Consider the following 24,283-nt stretch of genomic DNA (forward strand, 5'->3'; position numbering starts at 1 on the left):
TCCCCACGTTACTATCATATTGATCGGGATGATATCTTGTCGTTTGCATGACGGTGTAACATGCTGGCAGTTACAGACAGATTAGTAAAACTGTCTCCCTCTTTGACCAGCTAGCATCATGGCCACACAGGGGCTGCATCTGATTGTCAGGCATGAGCTGTTTTCAGGGCCAAGTCTGGATTAAACGCCGCCATTCAGGTCAACAGCCATGAAATCTGCATGCCCACCTATTGTTCTGTGCCGTCATTAGCATACAGCACCATCTGACACCAGTGCAATGACACCAACCAACCAGACATATTCTCGGCTAGGTTGAGCAACATGCTGTTGTCCCGACCGTGGTCAGAAGGCACGCTGCTCGCTCATTTCACCGCCGCTCGCTCTCGTTTTGCTTCACCACTCACTTCCCATGTGCACACACACTCCCAAAACACTAGTTTTTGCCAGACGTCTGCTCTCATGACATCACATTCTTTGGATTTCCCGGAAAAACAGGCCAGGGTCCTTCACATTAAAAGCCGTCTACAGGCTGATAGAGGAAATCCAGAAAGTCGCGGAAGGCCGCATTTTTTAGGTTAGGTTACAACCTGTTCACACATTGGCAAAAGAAAACGATTAAAACACGTTTATATGTGTAAAAAGTTACATACAGTCCCTTTTAAATAATAAAAGTTCCTAGGCCTCGGAATTCCAGCCTTTTGTGTTGCTAGGCAACAAATTGCTGAACAGGTAGGGGTTTTGGTTGTTGGTGTTGGTGGTTACGCAAATAACACTAGCTCTAAGGTCTTTAACTAAGCCTGAATTTAGCTGTCATTTCCTATGGTTTATGCTGGCGCATTAATATTAGAACTTACAACCTATCATTATTAACAAACGAAGACCTGCGTCGTAGTTGTCCGGTTATACTTAAAGTTAATCCACACCCTCCAGTCAATCAGAATTAAGAATTTTGAATAAAATTTAACACTTGCAGATTTATATTCCTTGTATTATACTTCTTTTTAAACAACTATTTAATACATTTTTTTCACTTATCTAAATTCTACTATGCAATGTTTTTTTCCCTTTATTTCCTTAGTTGATTTTTATAGTCATTGTTGTGATTTTTGATTATATAAATTAACTTTTTTATGCTTCAATCACTTCAAGTAAAAAAGATGAAGCCCTGGCGTAACATCATCACTGTCTGGCCTTTGGAGATAAAATCCTACAAATCCAGAACCCCTCTTTTTTGTCTCTTGTCCTAGCAGATGGCTTACACACACACACACACACACACACACACACACACACACACACACACACACACACACACACACACCCCATCACCCCATCAATGCTTTCCCCCAGTCTTGGTGGGCAATACAAACACACTTCATTATCTCTATAAAGCAAAACCCATGTTTCACAAGTGCTGCCATGATACCCTGCATTGACGAACGGGAAAACAAAAAGGCGGCAGACGACAGAGAGCGGGGGTTTTGGGGGGGTCACGGGGCTGTCGGCTGTACAGACCGTGTAGAGGCCACAGACGGGGAGGGCGTCCATTGTGTGCTGTGTGATCTCAACTACTTGTTTTGTTTTGTTTGTCCGAGCCTGGCTCTCATCCATTCTTTGCAGCGGGCCTGTCACTCTCCCAACAGAAGAGTTGACATCATGATATTCAAACCCCAGCCGACACGCTTTTGTTGTGTACTTGAGTTTAATCATTCAAGCAAGCCCTGGTTGCCTCAGCAAGTTGTGGCAGATTGATGTGGATTGATGGATGTTTTTGCACAGGGCAGATCAGGAGCTGTGTGTCTAAGTGATCCTGACAACTGTAGCACGACTCTGATGCTGATGGTGGAATTTCATTTGCACATCAAACAGTGTCTAATCTTTTAGTTGTCTTAAGGTGTACTACCTGGCTTAAGAGTGTTGATGTTAGTGGAAAGTTATTATTGTTTATTTATTTGAATAGTGCAAACATGAAACGTTCTAAGCGATGTTATTAATATGGGACCTTGGAGACTTCTGCTGGAACTGTAATATTATATTTTGAACATTTATTGCCTAGTAGCCGCTTTATGTGCAGTAATATTGTTGGTTTTTAATGGAGAGTATTATGTTAATTGGTAACAAAAACCAACATGTTATGCATCTCTTGTGGATCTCTTTGCACCTCAGCAATTCTGCAAGTCTCACTTTCTAAATGAGCAGGGTAATCTACTGAGGCTCATTTGGGTTGAAAGTTGTGTGTGCATGTTTTGGTTCGTACTCCCACTCTCTTCATTCCTACTTGCACAGCTCCATTTGAGTATAAAGAGCACAGCTCAGCACTCGTGTACATTCAGACAGCCTGAGGTTATGTACAGTTATGTCTCTCTTTCTGTGTGTGAATATGACTAGGAGGAGAGAGAACCAGACAGCTGTGAAATGTGTGATAGGCAAACCAGCCAGTGGCTGATGTGAAACAGAGTTCACTGCACTGCCTCCGAGTTTCCCTAAATTGGTTTAAAAATGTAGGGAAAGTGCCAATTTGGAGTTATGCTTCTTTTATTATTTTGCCTTAAGTATCTCCAGTAAAAGTGTCCCTCATGAGTTAATGAAATCCTGTTTATGAAAACATATTTGTTTATCATGTTTCTTCCTCAGTGCCTTCACTGAGCAATGGTTTGTTGGTTCTTTCTCCATCTGTGTGGTTGCTGTTGAATGTTTGAGAGATTGAAAGCGACTTGAATTTGTTTTTTAAAAAAAAGCAAAATATTTAGTTGCAAATGTTTAATGCAGCTAATGTAGTGAATCCAGAGTAGCAAGTTAATGATGGGTTTAGATTTCTCATTGCTCATTTTTGTGCCGCCGCCTTGTCTTGGCTGTTACGCGTGTCTGAGATTTACCGCTCTAATCCAAAGGAATTAAACGGCCTCGGTAAGCAGCCTCTGTCTGTTAGTAAGAGTTCAAACAGAGTTAATAACCCGGTTGGCTTTAGCTTAAGCTTCGCCCTGGCAAACTTAATAGGCATCTAGCTATCTGGATGTTCTCAAGTACGTTTAAGTGAGAGTCAAAGCTTGTGTGATGCACATCACACTAGTTTACCATGAAAGGTTTTTTCCTTTCGTGACAGCAGGAGTGCTGTGTAGGCTGACCTTCCCAAAGGCAAGAGGCAGTGATCTCCATCTTTGTCTCTTTTTTTCCATCTTTCCTTCAGGACTCCACCCACCTTCTTTGCCTCTTGCTCATTCGGCTCAGGGTGATGAGCAGCAATGAGGGGTTTGGAGGTAAATGGGGTTGATGGTACCAAATGATTACTGTGATCATTGTCCTGTCGGCTATTACAAGGAGAGCCTTTACTTTTCTTGTGTGTGTCTTGTTCAGCCATTTACAGCCTTTTGCACTGCCCTAAATTCTTACCACCTGCTGTTGTGTGACATTTGGGCATGTTTTGGAACAAAGCCCTTACTTAAGAGCAAGAGAAGACAACTTCCACCCCCTAAAAAATCTAGTGCATTGTATTGATACTGTATATGTGGTGAATATATTTGGATAATAGATATTTTGCTTTGGGTGGTTTTGATTTCCAAGTCATGAAAACACTTATTATATTTGTTAAAACCATTGGTTATTAAGGGATCTCCGACCTTGACTGTGTGGCAACACTTTTTTTGTTTTATTTATTTTATTTTATTTATCAGTATTTTGAAAATGATTTCCTTCCAACTCAGCTTCTATTGTTTGAGGGTATGTTCATGTTCAATGGACCGATTCCTTTTTGATACTTTCATATGCATACACACTTGAAGCCCTTGGCCTGTATTTCCTCTGTTGCCAAGCTTAGCAAGGCAGAAAGTACAGCATGCAAGACGGAGGACATAGACTGATGGTGAGAGCAAGAGAAGGTCAGACATACGAGAGGAGGGGGTTGTCGCATCTCGGAGGGCAAACTTCAGTTTAGCCTCAAGACACGACACCCAGCCAATACAGAACCCTGAGAACAGTTCACTTCACTGATTGGCCGAGACAAGCCCTAGCAGGACAGGGCTGGCGATGGAGTGCCAATGGCTGTTTATGCTGGCAGTGGTTGACAAGAGCAAAGAGAAACATGGACAATGCAGTCTGACATTCGTACACTCCTTCACTGCTTTGCTCCAAATAATCTGCTGTAGAGATTTTATTTAAAGGCACAGGGTGTAACATTTCAGGGGATCTATTAGCAGAACTGGAATATAATATTCATAACTATGTTTTCATTAGTGTATAATCACCTGAAACTAAGAATTATAGTGTTTTTGTTAGCTTAGAATGATCCCTTTATATCTACATAGGGAGTGGGTCCTCTTCAAGGAGTCCGCCATGGTCGTGTCTAGAGGTAACGCACAAATTGCGAAACTCTCGCGAGATGGTTAAGGTTAGGCATTGACTGTGAATGGAGAGTTTTTGCAAGTTTTTGCAATTTGAGGGTTACCTTCTAGACACGACCGTCCACCATGTTCCTCCGCCATGTTTCTACAGTAGCCCAACACTGGCTCTAGAGAGAGCATTTTGCATTTTTACGTTACCTGAAGGCCACCGTAGTTCTCTGACACACTTGTGAAACTATGGTAACGTGAGCCACAGAGTTCAAAACCTTCCGTTGCTCCTAAAGTAGAGTTTTTATGGTAAGTATGGCCTCTGAGCGATTACGGCGTTACCATGGTTATGCATTCAGCGGCACTTCCCTCTTAGAAAAAGAGGGGTGAGCAGAGGGGTACTCAGTTGGTTGCAATCTGCAACCACACCACTAGATGTCGGCAAATCTTACACACTGTCCCTTTAAGGAAAACCTTTATACTTTGACTTTGTAGAACATAATCCAACAGGGAAGAAATAATGAATAATCAAACGAAACAAATTTGTTCAAGGCATTTATTCTTTACTTTATTATTTTACTCCTAAAAAGTGCATCTAAGTTAAAACACCATAATTTAACAGACTTTATCATTTAACATAAGTTCTCATCCTCTTGACCTCCTTCAATTCTTGCCTTTTTAAACCGGTGTCTATACAGGCACCATTTATCTCCATTTCCCTTTATTCCCCTGGGTGTCACAGGCCAGCTGAAAAGTGCTTTATCACAGGCCACAGCAGTGCTAGCCTTGCAGAGAGAGGTGTGTGTGTAGAGGTGAAAGCAAATGAGAATACAGTTAGGGGCTCTTTCGACAAAGAGATCTAATATTCCAAACCTGAGGTCCTTTTCTTCACAATAAGCCTGTTGCCTCCGGTGGTGCTGGGACAAGCATGTCCCGGGGCAACAGCATGATAACCTGGCCTGGTAGAGCATGGATTCAAATTGGAATTCACATGAATGTGAGGTCATGAAGTCAAAGTGTGTGCCATGGTTTGTTAGGTACGGTAGTGAAAATGCAGAGCCTGTCTTGTGGTCGTCTGACAGTGTCACATGACTAATGAGAAGATCTATAGAGCTTTTCATTGCCATTCTGTTGCTAGGGCAACAGCTATGGTTCAAGATTACTTCCTGTCAGCTACTGCATTAATAAACGTTGCAACAGGAAATACAAAGGAGCCCATTTAGACTGTTTATGTTAAGTTTTAGAAGGTCTATGCCACTCTCCTATCTGTCCCTTAAAGTTCAAGCTACAGTCAGGAGATGGTTAGCTTAGCTTAGCTTAGCACAAAGACTGGAAACTGAAAGGGAAAACGTTTACTCTGCCTCTGTCGGTGATAAAATCCACCTGCTAGCAGCTGCAAAGCTCAAAGTACCATTTTATATCTTGTTTGTTTATCCATTAAAAAAAAACTGAAGCGTAGAGCACCTTGGTAGCTGAGTGGTCAAAGCGCATGCCATACAACCGCGACGTCCCGGGTTTGATTCCAGCCTTGGGGGTTTTGTTGCATGGCATAACCCTCTCTTTCTCTCGTTTCTACACTGTCCTCTGTCAAATAAAGGCGACAATGAAAAAAATCTTTTAAAAAAACAACTGAAGTGTAAAAACTACAATATATCGCTATCGATAGCGCTGTTTATGTGTAGAGGTACGTGTGTGTACAGTTGTGCAACAGCGGCACTGTACCGAAGCTTCGAATACCTTCGACTATTTCTCACCGAAGCTTCGAGAGCCGCAGCTCCCGGAGCGCGCCTCTCCCGGAGCGCGCCTCTCCCGGAGCACGCCTCTCCTGGAACGCGCAGCTCCTGAAGCCCTTCAACCTGGTTGAACTTTTGCTGAATGCAGCACAAACCATGTTCTGTCTGAAAGGCTCATTACACTATTTTTTTGTATAGATTAAAGAAACAATAAATAACATGCTAATTATTGAGCTTCGGAGGTACAGGTTGGCGGATTTTATAACAGTTGGACAAAGCCAGGCTAGCTGTTTGCCCGTTTCCAGTCTGTGTGCTAAGTTAAGATAAGGTAACCTGCTGCTGGCTGTAGCACTATATTTAATAGACAAATATTAGAATGGTATAAAGCTTCACATCTAAATGTCTGCCAGAAAGTAAATAAGCGTAGGCTATTTCTCAAAATGTTGAACTATTCCTTTGAGCTGTCCTCTGCACTGCAGATGTCACCACAGTTGGTGCTCACTTCAGCATTCCCCTGTGTTGCTGTCTCACATTGTCCTCAAACAAACGACCAGCGTTCTCTATATCAACGCAGCCCACTGAGTGGAGGGTAAAATACAGGATAGTGTTAACATTGATAATGTCTGCACATCAGAGGAAGCGGTGTGTGGATTAAGGTCAGGGGTCAATGAGAAATATTATCTAAAAGGCTGCATGTAATGGTCTCTCACTATCATAGCTTGCACCACACCAGAGTCCATTTTTGACACATACATCGGACTATCCCTGAGGGCTGTTGCTATGGTGATTCTAACACCTGTGCCCTGGCAGTATGGCGTTGCGATCAGCTGCCAAGTTCCAGAGCGAGAGCTCATCTAAAGAATGGCATCCACTCCAGCTATGTCAAACCTTTGATAATCTGCCACAGCTCAGTAAGGACACACATTACATGGACACTTCTCTTCTACTCTCACTGATTGGTTGCCTCAAACATTAGACAAAAGGGGGCATATGAAGGCCATGAAATACTGTTTTTGATTATTTATAAGCATGTTACTGATACTGCACCTATCCTGTTTAATTTTTAATTGATGCTGTCTGAATGTAGGACATGCAGAAGTGTCATGTGAAGTGTCTTATAGATTATTAATGAATGTGTAACTCAGGCCTACTGCAATGATATTTATTTGTGGTTTTAAATACATTTACTATTTTTGTTATCAGATGTCTCACTCCTACTCCACTTCTGTCTCCTTTTCTCTCAGCCTCCAACTCTTCTTTTTAACTGTGGACACTGTTTGTGCTTTTTAGTAGTCATTTAGCTTTTCCGGACCACCAATTCTTGTGATACCCATCTTACACACACACACTTGCCCCCACTGTGTCAGCCCCCAATCTCCCCTAGAGGATCCATCTGCCCACAATCTTATGCCATCTCATGCTCCTCCTCCTGACTCTTGTTTCAAGTGTGTGTGTGTGTGTGTGTGTGCACGTATACAGTACATATGCTTGGCAGTGTGTGGGTGTATGGTGGGGGGTGGGATAATGAATGGATATTTTGCTCCTTTGTCTTCCTACTTGTCCACCTACAGCAACAGAGGGATAATCTGAGTGTGTTGGTTTGTGTGTGTGTGGGCACAACTTGCTATAGTTTAAAAGTAACTCCCGTTTCTGTCTCCAGTGGTGGGTGTAAAAGGAAAAGTGCACTGAACTGCAGAGAAAATGGCGATCACAGTGTGAGACAGAATAGGAAAAGCAAGACAAATTACCCTACGGCCCAAACACTAACTGTACTGGTTTCCTATGACTCTGCATTGACTCGGCAGTATTCTGGATGTCAGGGTGTTTTGACCTTGTCCTCCTGTTATGCTCCATCTCTCTGTGCTGTTCACTTAAACACAGAGTCACACAGTCACAACCTTACCGTATCACACGCATTACACAGACTGATTTTAATTGGCCTATTTCAACGACCACGATGTGAAGCAATTATTTCACTTCCAAAAATACCACATGTACTAAAGACATGTACAATGGATTGACTGAAAGCCAGCAGAATCATGTGATAGTAGGGACACTGGTGAACATCATCCATTCCTTATGAAAGTAAATGGTAACTCTCGTTGTTCAAATAAATAACTATGAAATAAATGAAGGGTTTTTGGTAATCTGCTACCTCTAGTATTCACAATAACTGAATGCACCCATTTGCTATGTTAAAAAGTAACTAAAGTCCACGTAGTTAGCTTTTCCCACTCAACAACAAAAAAAAATACCCACTAACATCTGGCTTTTGTATTTAGTGGGAAAGGGCATTCATTTATCGTCTTCAGCTCCGATCGGCAGTGATGGAAGCATGACACCCAGGTGGACACGCACATTTTTGCCCCTTTTCCGGCGTGATGCTATGTGACGCGTGTTGAAGTGAATATATAATAAATAAAACCAACAGGGATTTTTACAATTATTATAATTTATTTAACATACAAAACATACAATTAATCCGTTCTCCTGAAAGCCAACAGTCTCCAGTCAGACAACAGTAATTTGACCTCGCTGGTTGTTGTAAAACACTCTTCATTCATACAAACCGTCTTTGTTAGACTTTCCACAGTTCCAACAATCACCAGCTCTGGAGAAGAATGTGCGTTGTGTCGCTTTGTGTTTGTGCACATGCATGTTAGTATCTATCTATTTAAAGGGTAAAGTGTGTAGGATTTGGTGACATCTACTGGTGTGGTTGCAGGTTGCAATCAACTGAACACCCCTCTGCTCGTTCTTCCCTTTCCAAGACTGCGGTAACATGAGCTGCCAAGTGCAAATCTGTGGTAACGCCGTTCACCTCGTTCAGAGGCCATCCTTACCATAATAACACTACTTTAGGAGCAACGGAAGTCAGACGGCGGTACCACAGTTTTGCACTCTGCAACTCACGTTACTGCAGTTTCACGCGGGTGTCGGAGAACTACGGTGGCCTTCAGGTAACATAAAAACGTGAAAGGATCTCGCTACAGTTAATGTTTGCTTTGTCCGTTCGGGGCTACTGTAGAAACATGGCGGACTCAGTGGTGAAGACCTGCTCCCTATGTAGATATGAAGGGCTCATTCTAATCTAACGAAAACACAATGATTCTTAATTTCAGGTGTTTATATGCTATTGAAAACATAGTTATGGATAGTATATTCCATTTCTGCTAATAGATCCCCCAAAAGGTTACACACTGTTCCTTTAAGGCCACTATGTGTAAAATGTAAAAGCTTCTGACTATGATCCCCCAGTAGTATTATCTTAAAATGCGCTATACCCTTCTGAACATCCTTCATCTTTTTCACCTCTCCTTTCTCCTTACCTTTCTTCCTCCAGATTATCTGCCTGCAGGACTTCTTCGGGGACGATGATGTGTTTATAGCGTGCGGCCCGGAGAAGCACCGCTATACCCAGGACGACTTTCTGTTGGATCACAGTGGTAAGGCTTCCACAGCCTTTATGACTGGTAGGCTTGACTAAGACTAACTAAACATCCGTCTCTTTGCGTGTGTTTGCTTGTGTGTGTGTATTCACCTCGGTGTCCTTCCCTCACTAGTGTTTGCAACGCGCTTTTTCTTTAGGAAGTTGACAGCAGGAAATGAGGTTTTGGTGTGTGTATACTATACTGTTTTCTTATATGATTCTCTTTCCAATATAATTCAGATAATTATAATTTTGACAGTGGCAAGTGAGCTTTTGTATTTACATACAGTATATTTAATAGTAGCATCTACAGAAAAGAATCAGTGCTTTGTCTGAGTGAAATGTCATCCTTGTGTGTGTCTGTGAATGCCTTTGTGTTCATGTTCTTTACTGTTTGGGCTGTACAAACAGTATTTTATGCACATCGTCTGGGTTATGCCCTTTTATCTTGAAGAAAAAACACTGAATGTTGGAGAGCAAACAGGCAGAACATGACCTCTTTAGGCCTGCAGATCCATTCATTGACAAAGCCGTGCAGAACTTCAGTCAATATTGGACAACCTTGTGGGAAGGAAAAAGGAGTTTATTCTAGTAACAGTCCAAAGTATTAATGTCCTGTTTCATTTGTTGTTGTGTCAGGTTAGCTAACAACAGGGAGGTATATCCTAACACACACACACACTGTGTTAGCTGTTACTGAGGATGAGTGATGGTGCATTAGACGTATTCAGAGATAGTTTGGAGCTTTCGTCCCACTTACGCTCCTGTGCTCCACTTTTAAGAATTAGGTCTTTGAAAGAACAAAAAAGGCACACTGTAGCTGTCTGCTGAAGGTACAGAAGCTGCTCTTCCTTTTGCAAAATGGGTCCAGTACACACTCTACTGTTGAAACATGGAAAGAATAAAGATGTAGAAAATGGCCTGTGCAATAGATCATGCAGAAAGGCACAAAAATGTATGTTGTAATGATGTAATCAGAAAAAAATAAAATAAGAAAAAACTTAAAACTGACCCTACATCTTCTTTTCTCAGCTAAAGCACTTTTTAATTAGAGATACATATCTCTAGAAACAGATTTGATTTGTTGGGGTTTTGTATGTACACCATACAAGGAAAGCCCCTTTTATTTAGTCAGTGAAATATGTATCTGGTGATAAATAGCATGGGTAACACATTAGAAATGCACTGTGGGCGTGTTTTTTCTTTAATGTGTCTGTCATTACATTATACCTCTCATCGCCCTCACCCTCATTAACACAACCCAGACAAGTTCATCACATCTGCTCTTACTGCACACAGCAACACCACAAAATCAGATGTGGCCTGCAGCAAACACCATGAAAACCAAAGCTTGTGATTTTCATGTGTTCATGGTGTGCAGTGATCATTTTAGCCTTAGTGCAGATGAAAACACAAGCTGTTGTAATTGCTTTGCTCTGGCAGTAAAAGACATCACTGGTGTACCAAATGTTGGTGTGAGAGTCTATTTTATATTTTTAACAATTCAATGACTTCTGTAATTAATTTCTGCCAACTACTTTAAATAATGTAGGTGTATTTGTGTAGTGAAGTTCTTTACCAGACAGAATATTCTACCCTCATAGTAGTTACAAATCAGTTGAAATTCAACTTTATATTTAATACACCAAAAATCAACAAATGTATGTAATTTAGAGTTATGTAATTAAAATCACATTGAATATAATGTCAAAGTAATTCTCAGAGCTGCCTGTCTTTTTATGGCCCATATGTCATATATCTAACCAGTTCTTGGACGATTATCCTACATTACAGGTCAAAATTAGTGCTGGGTTTCCCACCTCTGTTTTTGTTACTGGCCCAAATGTGTCTATAGAGACGAGTATTAAATTGTCTAAATTTGAAAGTCGCCTGGCCATATTTCTAGTCTTGTTTACTTATTCTTTAATCAGTTATTCATTTGAATAATTTCTAGTCCAAAATATCAAAGTATCGATACATATCGATGCTGAATATTTGAAACGGTTTCTTTTCCAACTTTCTGCTCTCTCTTCTCTCTGACAGGGAGTTGAAACAGACACCGCTATTTATATTTTTAATAAAAAATCTAAGCTTTTATGCCCAATGTTGTGCAGATTTCTTCTTGTATCGAAAATGGTATAGGATAACAGTATTTTTTAAGGTATTGTATTGAAGTTAGAAAGTTTTGGTATTGGTACTGATAACTTAAAAAGCAATAATGATACCAAGCTCTAATTAAAATCACAGTGTGAGAATGCTGATACAGCTTAGCCCTAACTGCAACCCAATATCCGGAAATTAATTTGTTCTGTGCTTTTTAATCAGTTTTGACTTTTCCATTATTTTCTTTGCTGCTTCTCTGTGCGATGAAGTGTGACCGGCATTCATGATATCATGCGACATAAATAACATTTCCAGGGTCATATCCCTGGTACAGCAGCTTGTTGGGCATAATTGTGCCACATTAACTCTGACTGAGAAGAGGGAACAGGTATACAGGGGAAGGTTAATATATGCGATGGTGACCCTGAGCGTGTTGTGTCCCCCCCAGAATGCAGAGTGCTGAAGACGTCACACAGCCGCTCTGCTACTCCGAACCGGACCGCTAAGAGCCCTGGATCTTCACGACGCAGCAAGTCGCCTGGTGCAGGTAAGACACATGACTGTGCACACATAGAAACTGTCTGAATTAGCTCTGTTAAATTAAGAAATGTTCATGCATAGATCTGAAAGGTCAAGTCTTGCATAATTATGACATGTGGAAAAATATGTTTCACAAATCTAAAAAAAATAAACTTATCTGATGTCAAAGCAACACTGTAAGGTCACTTCTGGTTGACAGGCTGAGTAATTGCCTTTTTATGTAGCAACCTCATCCTGAACCCTCAGTTGTGACAGAATGACTCAGCAGTTTGTGTGGTGCATTGAGAGATGGTGACATTCTGCTGAGTAATGAGTGTCCTACAAGCCGTTACGTCAGTTTAAAGAAGAGCGGTTTTGAGCGGTTGCCAGTTTGAAGTGCCTGCAGTTTTAGTTTAGCTTTGGAAGTTCCAAACACTTTCAATGTATGTTGTTATATGATTATACCGAATCATATCTGCCTGACTATTCTTTATTCCTGCTTCTGTTACTGCAGCGAGACAACCTGTCCACTACTCCACCAGTCAGTCTCCAATCAAATCCCCAGGTGAGGCTTGTGATGGTTTTTCACAGCTACAATATCTTCCACTTTCCATAAAGAAATACAGAATGCCCTTACAGGCAGTTACATCTAAATAAAATTAAATATTAACACTGATACAGTTGATTTATCTCATTTAAAAGGAGCTACAGTATACACTGTTGAATCTGGTTTCATCTAATGAATTGCTACAAATCTGTAAGACCGAAAAGTCTCATTAAGTCTATTTAAATGTTGGAACTAAAAGGTTAGCAGTGGGGATGAATGCAGCATTAGCCTGGCTAACAGATAAGACGTCCTCAAGGCTTTTGATTAAGGTAACAACATGACCTTTCCTCAGGTGCCACACTTAGGCTCGACTTTACATTTTACCGCAACAGTGGTAAGGAACTAAGAATAGCAAAGTCCATCCATTGATTACGTTTTCTGGTATTAGTACCAGTTTTATTAACTTTCCGGTTGGAGGTGAAATACCTTCAGTTACATGTGAACCACAAACTTTTAAAGATCTCAATTTCCTCATTACCTCTGCCAAGGAGGTTATGTTTTTGGTTCGGTTTGTTTGTCTGTTTATCAGCAGGGTTACGGAAAAACTACTGGCCTGATTTTCATGAAAGGGAAGGGTGCAACACGGGCCCAAGAAGAACTCATTACATTTTGGAGCAGATACAAATCACGGGGCAGATGCACAAATTATTTTTCACTGGTGCCATGTCATTGCCATTGAAGGCCCCAATAATCTGAAAAATGTTCCGACAGCCCGTTATCCTGAACAGAAGCATGTGGCTAATTATGATATAAAATGACATCATCGGACCTTCCCGGTCGCAATATTTTATATTCTTACACTAAATTTAAATAATCAAACTCCTCATGCCTAAACCTAACCAACCCAACCAACGAAGGCAATGAGTTATAAGAGACAGAGTGGTGGGTCATGCCTTCGCCAGTAGAAAAAAATTGTAAAGGTCCGATGACGTCACTCTGCATAATAATTAGCCTTGTACTTCTGTTTGTTGCATGGAGAGTCTGTATTTTCAGAATAATGGGCCATCAGTCCCTTGGTCAGTCCCCTTTTCACTTTTGTTAACATTGCGAGATAGGGCATTTGGCCTTGGCAGAGGTCTGCGCTCTCCAAGTACATTTCTGGTTATATAATGTTTTCTCTTTTATTTTGGCTTTATTTAAAAAGTCTAGTCTCCTTTAAAGAAGGCCAAGACTAGACTTTCTTTCTAGAAAAAAAGAAAAAAGGCCAAGCCTAGACTTCGGGATGTCATGAATTATACACATCTATCTAATTTGAAAGCCAACTGCTGCAGGATCCACTGATTCAAAGCCATGAACTGATTAGACGCACTCTTGAGCTGTGTTAATTAAATCCTGCTCTCACAGTTAAATTGCATGCCTCTTCATCTGAAACAGCTGAGGTGCTCAAAAGTTAAACTGTACTTTTGAAACATTAAAAGCTAATGCCTAAGCTAATTTCCTTAAATAGTGCTTCAAACGCTCCTTTATAAAAACAAGATAAATACCCAGAGGGAAGTTAAGTGAGGGAAAAAAAAACCTCTAAGTGATTGTAGAATGAAACAAAATCTCTGAAACAGTAGTGCAAAGACGCAGCCTGTAGGCAGTGTGAAATGATTTTCCTCAACTCAGCTGGGTTTATGTAGATGAAGAGACTTTGAGTTAAAGTTTGACGCATTATGTATCTGTATTTGTGCCAGAAACCCAGAGAGAGGGAAGCAGAAATAGTCTGTTCTTCAGAGAGTGAATCACTAAAACAATAAGAGCTCTCATCCCTGCTGCGTGCCTGTGCTCCTTGTGTTACACACTAAAGTATATTATGGATATGTGTTACATAGTAGTGCACAGGAGGTCCATTTATATTGAGATATTATACCAAACCGAACCAAATCATTTGAGGCATACATTCTATTACCATGTATAATTTAGAATCATATTTCTTCATACATTTTTGATGACATTTTTTCATGAAGTTTTTTATCCCTTCATTGTCTACTACTTATTCTAAGGCACCTTCAAACAAGCTGAGTCACTGGCAAGCAGTTTTATCCACACACACATGTGTATACTGTACAAACCATGTAAAAATTATAATTGAACTCACAATTGTAATGACTCTTTATCCTGCTTTTGCATGTGTCTTTCCTGTTTTTCTCCACATAGTAAACGGTGTCTCAAGCAGCCAGATCTCAACTCCAAAGTCCACCAAGTCTTCCACTCCGTCTCCCACCAGCCCCCGAACCATCCCCAGTTTTAAGGTAAGATGGTATATCACATCCATGTGTGTCCACCTAGCCCCCAGGAAGAGCACCAGGCTTTGAAGCAAATTTTCACAGTGGCCTCACGGCGGTACTACAACTTCCGTGTCCCTCATGCTATACCATTGAGCCAAAAAAGTATTTTTCCCATAGACTTACATCAGGAAAGAGACATCCGTAAATCAGTAGATATTTTTTTTTTTAGGTAAATCAACTTCCCAGTATGAACACTTGAATAGCCCTTATGCACTAATAGCTGAATCGAGAGTTATTTACCTTCCTCCGTTCATGTGAATGAGACTCAGACCGAGGCTTTAAGGTTTTATGGTTCGTCTTCAGTCAGCATCTGTCCTAAAAATGTCAAACCCTCACTAAACTAGACTCACTTGGTAAAGTGCAGGTCTGCCGCCTTACAGTGAACGTAGTTAGTCAGTGTCATAAACGGTTGGATCTTATTGTGAATTACATGCTTGTACAAGATGCATAAATGAAGTCGGGACTTTAAGGTGGGGGATGAGGCAGGATTGCATCGACCTACATACAGTACCACAAAGTGATGAAATAAGTCTACGTGAAGTCAAGTCATCAAGTCACTGACTGACAGCCATCTATGACCTACAGATCTGTGTACAGCCCATGTTGCCCATGCTGCAGCTCTGTGATGTATTCGTGGTCGAGTCAGAGATACTAATCTGATTTATTGATGGGTTCTTCTGTAAACTGCATGTTAGTCCCAAACTACAGAGTTTCAAACTGCTGCAGCCAGCTGGCAAACCTCCATTCCTCTCTAAGCCCAGTCAAAGACTTATCTATCCACATTCATTTGGCAGGATATTTCATTTTTATGATTTACTGACAGCTTTCAAATTCACTGGCAAAGAGGCAGAGTAGACCAACTCTAGAGTAGAGTAACACTTTAAATGAGGAAATACAAGGATGTCAATGGCATAGTTGCTCACTCTGAAAGTGGTCAGGTAAACTAAAGCCACCTAAAGAAGTTATTTATTAGAGGGACAAAGTTTTTTTTATGTATCAGTTGTAAAAGAAACCTTGACGGTGTTCCATTTCTACTTTGGTCCAGAGGGCTTCCCTTTTAGACTAAATAATTAGGGGTGTGACGAAATATCGTGCCACGAAATATCGCGATATAAAAATGTGACGATATGCATCGTCGAGACGAAAAACTGAATCGCGAACAGGTAACTGTAAACACGTGTAAGTTATTTAGTTGAGTTGTGAATGACTTTAGTTCCCTCTAGTAAGCCGTGTTTCAGTGTTTGTGTCTTCATAAAGTATAGGAGCAACGTAACCCTCGGCTACACAAGACTGAAACTAAAGCTGGCAGTAGGCTGTGTAGTGTAGTGCAGTTTGTCATGTATCTTACTGGTAATCTGATCAACTGGCTGAGACAAAGCCCCCCCACCAGCCCTAACGTTACCTGCAGCAGTGAGTGACATCAGCAGAGGACAGGAGGAAGGACTGATACTGACTGATGGAAGACAGAGGACATTAGGAAGGACTGATGCCATAAAAAAAATGGATTTAAAGGGGAAACAACAGCATTGTTTTGCATTCTGTGTCTTTTGAATAAAAGGCTACTTTTTCAGTCATATATTTTCATCATTCAAGTTTTGTTAAAATTATTGTTATAATATCGTATCGAGATCGTGAACCCAATATCGTGTATCGTATCGTGAGCTGAGTGAATCGTCACACCCCTATAAATAATAGATCCTTACTGTAAGGTAATGTGCATTGTGCATTATGGTGCAGAACACTTCTGTACATAATGGAAAAGATTACTGGTCTTATTTTAATGCTGCATTTCTGGCTGACATTTCAAAAATGTAGCCATAAGATGTTGAAATTGCCACTGCTGTGCTCTGCTGAAATGACGCTCTTAAGAAATGATTCATTCATTTGGAGCCGTAGCAGGTTTATGTGCAGTGATGGGAAGGGGATAATGGAGCTCTGGCACTTTGTACATTTTGAAGGGCAAGGGCTTAATTTAGACCTTGTTCACTGTTTAAATAACATGATTAATGTACAGGTTGTACTGTTTAAAAAATGTGTTACATTTGTGAGCAGCATGCTTTATAGAGTATCTCCCCATACTGTGTAGCCACAGGTCGTTTTTCTCATTTAAGAATTCCAAAATTTGCTTTTTATTTATATGAATAGACAATAATTGAGCATAAAAATTGTGTAGTTTGCTAAATTACATGTTTAGAGTATAGTGTTCGTTAGTCTCCTTTTAAGTCATCTGAAACATTTTAAGGGCCTGCGTCCATATGGGGAGAGCTTCATTGCAGCAGTTCCTCGAAAAAACTGCTTCAAACGCTTTTTTATGTTTCAACAATATCTTGAAAACACATCACCACTCTAACCACTGTTGTATGATAGACTAGCATTGCCCCTTTGCTTTTTTTTTATCTATTTAGGCGACTATCTATTTGTTTGACATTCTTTTTTCAACATGAGCAACACCAACCGGAGGAAGAAGTAATTAACTTAACACTACATTAACAGAGTTGGTTGTAAAAAGCACTCACCAGAAAAATTCAGTGTGTGGCCGATCGGTGTCCACATGTCGCCGCATACGCTCTCTATTATTGGGAACATGTAAAAAAATATGCTTGGGCTCAGAAAAAAAAGCTATATGGACACAGGCCCTTATATAGCACAATGCCATCAGTCAAAGCTACTAAAAAAGTGAACCACCAATATAATAAATCATCTATATTTTATCCATGTACAGCAAGTTGTGTGGGTGCTTTTAAAGCCTAAGGTTGCCATGGTGATTTGTTTATGAGTTTATTGTTAAACCAGGCGCTCATCTCTATTTTTGTTTGTTTTTTGCATCCTGCAGGTTCCTCCGTCACATCACATCTCGTCCTCAAATGTAAATGGCTCGTTGAACAACCACCAGGAGCAAACCAATCGACTGAGTCCAGAGGGTACGTCCTCTCCTCACCTCTCCTTACCTCTTCTTTTTTTGTCTGAGTCATTCAGCTGATCTGCCAACTAAGATACTATTGCATGGACTCCCTCACCCTCTAGCATGTAGAAATGACAGTGACTATCACATTAAATTGATCCTCATCTTCTCCCGTCAGGTCACATTTTACAATCTGCTTACCCAACAAAAGTGGCAAAGAGTTGGTCTCGTGTGGAGGATAAGAGTGGAATTTAACAGTGCTGTGTGTGCAGATACTTATCTAAATGATTTTAGGGCTGTCTCAGTGTGTGTAGACATAATAAATGCTGCTCAGTTCACTAATTGCCACAGGACGACTAGCAGAGATTGCTGTGCATCTTGATGCCTGTGTTATTTTGTTGCACAGTGAGTTGTCCCTTATTTCAATTTATTCTGCCAGAGCCCCCTTTTTTATTATAGTTTTATTAAATAGTAAAGCTTGTCTGTCGCCTGTTGTGACCGCTGTCTCTCCTCAGCAGTTAATGGGAACCGCTTCCTGCCTACCTCCACCATCTTGGAAAAATATAATATCGGCAAGGTCATCGGAGATGGCAACTTCGCTGTGGTCAAAGAGTGCGTGGAGAGGTAGGTGAAAACACATTCACTCACACTGCATTAGTTTAATGCACAGTTGGCAGCTGTCTGCAGTGATCGCGCTGCAGGGCGCCGTGTTGGAGCGGTTACAGCACGTGATGCACGTCTCATTAAGCTGCACATCAGGGTTTTTAAATCCCGATGACAGGTATTGTGGAGACAGACATATCCCGTGGATTAAACCCAGCGGTGAATTCACTTCATTAGCCTTTTAATCTCTGAGTCAACACGCTGCCCAGGCAGACGGGGGAGATGATGATGAGAGGAGGCCTGTCACGTGTGTGTGTTCTCATCATCTGATGCACCTTCCTAGAAAGTACAGTACTTAGAGGTTCCCTGTAGAGTATCTTGTAAACAAACTCCGTTATGATTACAATTAGTATCTCTTACCAAAATGCATTGTGTGTATCATTGAGGCCTAAGAAACATTTTGAATTTGAATTTCCTTAATCGGAAAAACATTTACAAAGACAATTCTTTGAATACGACCAAAATAATCTGAGGTCCACTCACTATCTCTCTGAGCTTTCAGTCGCATCTTATGGTCTTGAATGAAGACCGTGCAATGTAGCTGAAAGCTCTACTGTTTCAAAAGGTTAACAATGAAACTCTATGCTCAGATTTGTGGATTATTTTTAAACCTACATTGCTTTATGTTTGTTGTCCATCCATACGTCCAATTACAACGGCCACAAGTCTTCTTCAGTGTCTTTAGCTGGTAAAGAAAATTATCAGTGGAATAGAATTAAACCGTGGCAGGAATGTGTATCGTGCATGCACATGTGCGTCCTCATGTGTGCATTTGTCAGCAGGAGATACAAACAAAACAGGGACCCGCTAATCAAAACACTGCTCCATAGCATCACTAGTGGTCATAAACTCTACAGGGTACTTTGGAGTTGTAGCCCTTTCATTATGTATATTCTGCAAGACGAAACAATTTTAACAAACAGAAAACTCTAGATTGGAAAGAGTCCAAAGAAAACTTTAAAACTCCCAACTTCTCACGTTGCTGTAGAAGTGTACTCCAGAGCGTGTCAGTTCACTATGACATCACTGCTGGGTCACTTACAGGTGTAACACAGCTCACTTCTGACCACACCCAGCATCACTGATGGGAGGTGAAACAAACCTGAAACCTTCAACCTGACATGATGGTGTTCATCATCCTGGTGTTAAGTTACTCTTTAAAGGGATAGTTTGGGTGTTTTGAAGTGGGGTTGTAGGAGGTAGGTACTTATCCATAGTCAGTGTATTAACTACAGTAGATGGCGGTCGGTGTGACCCCAGTTTGGAGAAGCAGACAGGAGTTACCGTACGGAACCAAAGCAATGTACTGTTGTGGACGGGGCCGGCGGCAAAATGTATTTTAGCCATCTAAAAGAAAGGCCCACCTAAAAAAAATCAATATCAGTTTAAGTGTACGCTATATTTATAATATGAATGGATATGGATAAGTACCTCAAACAACTCCACTTTAAAAGACCCGTACTATCCCTTTTTAGTGTGTTGTAGAGGCTGTATCTCTGCTCATTGTATAAAGTTGGCCTGTGCAGCTAACATTCCTTTCAAATAACTGTGGTGCTGCTCCTGCTCACTGTAACTGAGGCTCTCTTGTGAGCACTTGATTTGAATTACAGACATTGTTGCAGCGTCAGTGCTGTTGTTATTGTTTGGCCCTAATTGCACCGTTTCTGTTCAGGTCCACAGGAAAAGAGTTTGCACTGAAAATCATCGACAAGGCCAAGTGCAGCGGAAAGGTCTTTTTTTTTTCTTTCTCACCATCTACTTCTCCCATTTCTTCTCTCTTCTTTGTGTGTCTTGCTCTCAGACCCATACACACACACACACACACACACGTAAGAAAGGGTTATTCTTTCCACTGTGCATTATTAACACCCACACACACCACAGTGTGTCGCCTGTGTGTCTCTGATCCTCTTATCCCACACAGTTAGATTAGGCCGGTAATGTTTTATTCATCAGCAAACTCAAATTATCTTCACACTTTCACACACAGACAATGACACACTCTGAATCACGCACCCTTGACACAAATTCAGATTCAATCAGCAATGCAGTGTGTTTTTGATTAGCATAAATGGCTCAGTGTAAATCCTGTGTACTGGAGCGTACAGTAACTTGGATTATTTGTCTCGGCGTGTTTCCAGGAGCACCTCATCGAGAATGAGGTCGCAGTGCTGAGGAAGGTGAAACACCCCAACATCATCATGTTGATAGAGGAGGTAGACACTCCCTCTGAACTCTACTTGGTTATGGAGCTTGTCAAGGTACCGTAGAGGCTAATGGGGGGGGCAATATTAATGCACAATCCTCATTTATCTATGTGCCGTTTGATCTTCAACCACTTTCTTGGCACAGGGAGGGGATTTATTCGATGCCATCACCTCCTCGGCCAAATACACAGAGAGAGACGCAGGTGTTATGGTGTACAATCTCGCCGGAGCTCTGAAGTACCTGCACAGCACGAACATCGTCCACAGAGACATTAAACCAGAGAACTTGCTGGTACATATTCACACTCAACGTGAGTTTCTTTCCTATCCAGCTGCTCGGCGGGCTTTAACTGAGCATATATTTGATTTCAGGTGTTTGAGTATCCAGATGGCACCAAGTCATTGAAACTGGGGGACTTTGGCCTGGCTACAGTGGTGGAGGGACCTTTGTATACCGTATGTGGAACTCCTACATATGTGGCTCCAGAAATCATCTCAGAGTCTGGGTAAGCTAGATTTTTATGGAGCTTTCAATACCTAGATCTTTAGTTTTCACCAGGGAAAGTGCTTGTTATAGAGAAACATGCATGTTTTTACTCATTTATGAGTTGGTTTAAATGCAAACATCTGTTCTACATGCAAAAGCAGAGTAGAAATGTGGGTCTGCAATACAGCTGTGTTGTAATCAGCCGTATGGAGATTAGAAGGAGATTTTGTTCATAATTGAATGTTGTGGTATGTTTACTTCCATATCATTATAGTAGATTGAAAACCTTGTCTTTCCAAAAATGTCAATACATTATTTAGTTGTTTTATATCCAGTCGCTCAGCCATCTGGTTTTCTGTAAGCTGCAGTTAATCCTTAACTGACCTTTTCTGTCTCTCCTCTCTTTCCACAGTTATGGTCTGAAGGTGGATATCTGGGCTGCAGGTGTCATCACCTACATCCTTCTGTGTGGCTTCCCCCCATTTAGAAGGTACTCGTCCTCAGTTCATATCATCTGATCAATCTCATGTTTTCAGGACCAGTGTGTAGCATTTCAGGGAATCTATTGGCAGAAATGGAATATAACATTAATAAGTACGTTTTCTTTAGTGTATAATCGTCATGTTTTCGTTACCTTAGAATGAGTCATTTATATCTACATAGTGAGCGGGTCCTCTTCACGGAGCTGGCCGCCATGTTTCTACAGTAGCCCAAAACGGACAAACCAAACATTGGCTCTAGATAAGGCCATTAATGTTTTTGCGTCGGTCACCGTAGTTCTCCTGCACACTTGACACACGGGAGAAATTTTAGTTTGTTGCGATCTGCAACCTCACCGCTAGATGCCGCCACATTTTACACACTGGACCTTTAAAGTGGCAGTAGGCAGTATATTTTTGGCATCATTGGGCAAAAATTCCATAATAACCTTTCAGCATATTGTGATTCAAGTGTTCTGAGAGAAAACTAGACTTCTGCACCTCATCATGACTCTGTTTTCGGGCTTTAAAAAATCTAACCCGTGACGGGAGACTTTGACCAATCACAGGTCATTTCATTGAGAGAGCGTTCCTATTGGCTGTGCTCCAGTCATGTGACCAGAACTTGACGTTCCTTCACCAGATTTCATAATGGCAGCGGCGTCACAAACTTTCTCATTTTACAGCTAAACCGTGCACTACAAGATGATTCTGAAAACATTTGAGGCAAGAAATAGGCATTAATATTATTAGCATAATATTGATTCATATTTGATCAGCGCTGCCTAGTTTGACCGTTTGGTCGGAGTTTGCGAGTGATTGACAGCCGGCTCTCATAGACGGCAGACCTCAGATCAGCTCTTACTGCTTGTTTTCCTCCGGTCTGTGAAATCTTGCAGATGCCTTTAGGAGCATCGGAGGTCACAGAGGCACATGATTTTTTCAGGTTACCTGTTTTATGTCCTACTGTAGCAATATAGCAACCGTTTTATGAAAATCACTTTTTTAATCACATTTTCTCCAATCTCGCCTACTTCAGCTTTAATGTGATACATGTTTAACCTATAGTACTTCACGGTTATTATAATAAGCACATAATTAAAGGGTAGGTTACAGGTGAGGCTAATTATTATAATGCAAAGTGCAGTTTTTTTTACAATGTAGAGGTGTGCTGAGCTATACATTATGAATCTCGGTTCACTGAGTGTTTGTGTGTGTTGTTCTATTGTAGTGAGAGCAACCTGCAAGAGGACCTGTTTGACCAGATCCTTCTGGGGAGACTGGACTTTCCCAGTCCTTACTGGGACAACATCACTGACTCAGCCAAGGTTGGGACCACAGGCAGACACACACATGCATTTATGTCACTCTTGATAACATGACATTACTTATTATCTATTTTACCTTAAAAGGTGCTAAATTGGATATCCAGAACATTAATAAAGCAGCAAACAACTATTTGCTATTTAAAGATATAGAGGAGTAATGTCTACCTGAGCAGAGAATGAAGTCACTCTCCCTCGCGAAAGCTTAGTACCCATCCTCAAGTAAACACAGTTGGCTCTGTCAGCATTTTGCCATTGTTTGCACTGTTAAGCACTGTTAGCACCATTAGCTGCGAGCCGCAGCTTGCCGTTGGCTTGCTGAAAGCCGTTGAGAGGCAATAGAAATGCTCCCAATACCATATTTATCACCTTTAACTGAATGCAGTGGTAGTAAAAAGTATGAACTCAATCTCCAAATCTTAGTTTACCACATGGTTCGTTCTCCTTTAATGACTACCGTCTGTGAAGGACACAGAAACCCCTCCAACCCTCTAAATGAATGTCATGTATTAAGGTGACAGCCCACGCTCAGCATGCAAGACCAAACTGCTAATTAAACCCACTGCTATTACAGTGGCCCTGTCACCGTAGGCAAGTGCACAGTTATAGACACCACAGCATGAAACTAGTTGCAGTTATGTAGCTGTGTGCAGGTGTAAACCTAAGAAAGGCTGATTTTGTGAGTGCAAGCAAAGCTGACAGTGGTTGTTGACATGCTGCAAGGCTGGGCCATATGGTTGTAGTCAAAAATAGAATAGAAAAAAAATCATAAAGTGTATGTACAATCAAACATGGAATACTTAAGGCTACACTAATCAACATTTCTACAATATGTTACGTGATGGTGAAAGGTGATTACATGTGACTATAAAGTTCCTACAAGTCATCTTTCTGCTCATTGCTTTGGTTTTATGGACTGCAATTTTACAGTTTTGGTTCACTCAAACTGCTTTATCAGTGTTGTTTAGCTGCAGCAGGCAGCTGTTTTCAGCCAGAAAGTTCCTAAAAAAAAACTACTGCATGCTATCTGCCCCAGCACCAAACAGCAGACAGACACAGTTAGCGACTAGCTGGTGAACATAGTGGAGCATTTAGCAGCTAAGAAGACAGATATTTCCCTCCAGAGTTGGTAGAGACCAAAACAGAGCTAAAAGAGAGAGAATATTTGACTAACATTAACCAAGTGGCTAGAAACATGACTCTGAATGAATATTAATCTCACTACAGTTCTTT

At 41.0% G+C, this 24,283-nt stretch overlaps 1 protein-coding gene across 5 annotated transcripts in view; it reads left to right on the forward strand.

Annotated features, from left to right (window-relative positions):
- dclk2a (doublecortin-like kinase 2a) overlaps nt 1–24,283 on the forward strand; it is a 53,912-nt gene that overhangs the window by 21,270 nt on the left and 8,359 nt on the right. For 2 of the 5 annotated variants that reach the window (XR_012593255.1, XM_074629425.1), the window contains exons 3-14: nt 9,402–9,531; nt 12,040–12,138; nt 12,625–12,675; nt 14,857–14,951; nt 17,821–17,908; nt 18,405–18,513; nt 20,225–20,282; nt 20,694–20,813; nt 20,905–21,051; nt 21,132–21,265; nt 21,659–21,736; nt 22,957–23,053. Coding sequence is in view for 4 of the 5 variants with exons in the window: in XM_074629425.1 (XP_074485526.1) it covers nt 9,402–9,531; nt 12,040–12,138; nt 12,625–12,675; nt 14,857–14,951; nt 17,821–17,908; nt 18,405–18,513; nt 20,225–20,282; nt 20,694–20,813; nt 20,905–21,051; nt 21,132–21,265; nt 21,659–21,736; nt 22,957–23,053 (1,206 nt within the window). In the remaining variant the exon portion in view is untranslated. The remainder of the gene's footprint in view (nt 1–9,401; nt 9,532–12,039; nt 12,139–12,624; nt 12,676–14,856; nt 14,952–17,820; nt 17,909–18,404; nt 18,514–20,224; nt 20,283–20,693; nt 20,814–20,904; nt 21,052–21,131; nt 21,266–21,658; nt 21,737–22,956; nt 23,054–24,283) is intronic. The other 3 variants (XM_074629428.1, XM_074629427.1, XM_074629429.1) reach the window with 3 other exon arrangements.

This window comes from Sebastes fasciatus, chromosome 3, assembly GCF_043250625.1.
Source record: "Sebastes fasciatus isolate fSebFas1 chromosome 3, fSebFas1.pri, whole genome shotgun sequence".
In the NCBI taxonomy this organism is placed as follows: Eukaryota; Metazoa; Chordata; class Actinopteri; order Perciformes; family Sebastidae; genus Sebastes; species Sebastes fasciatus.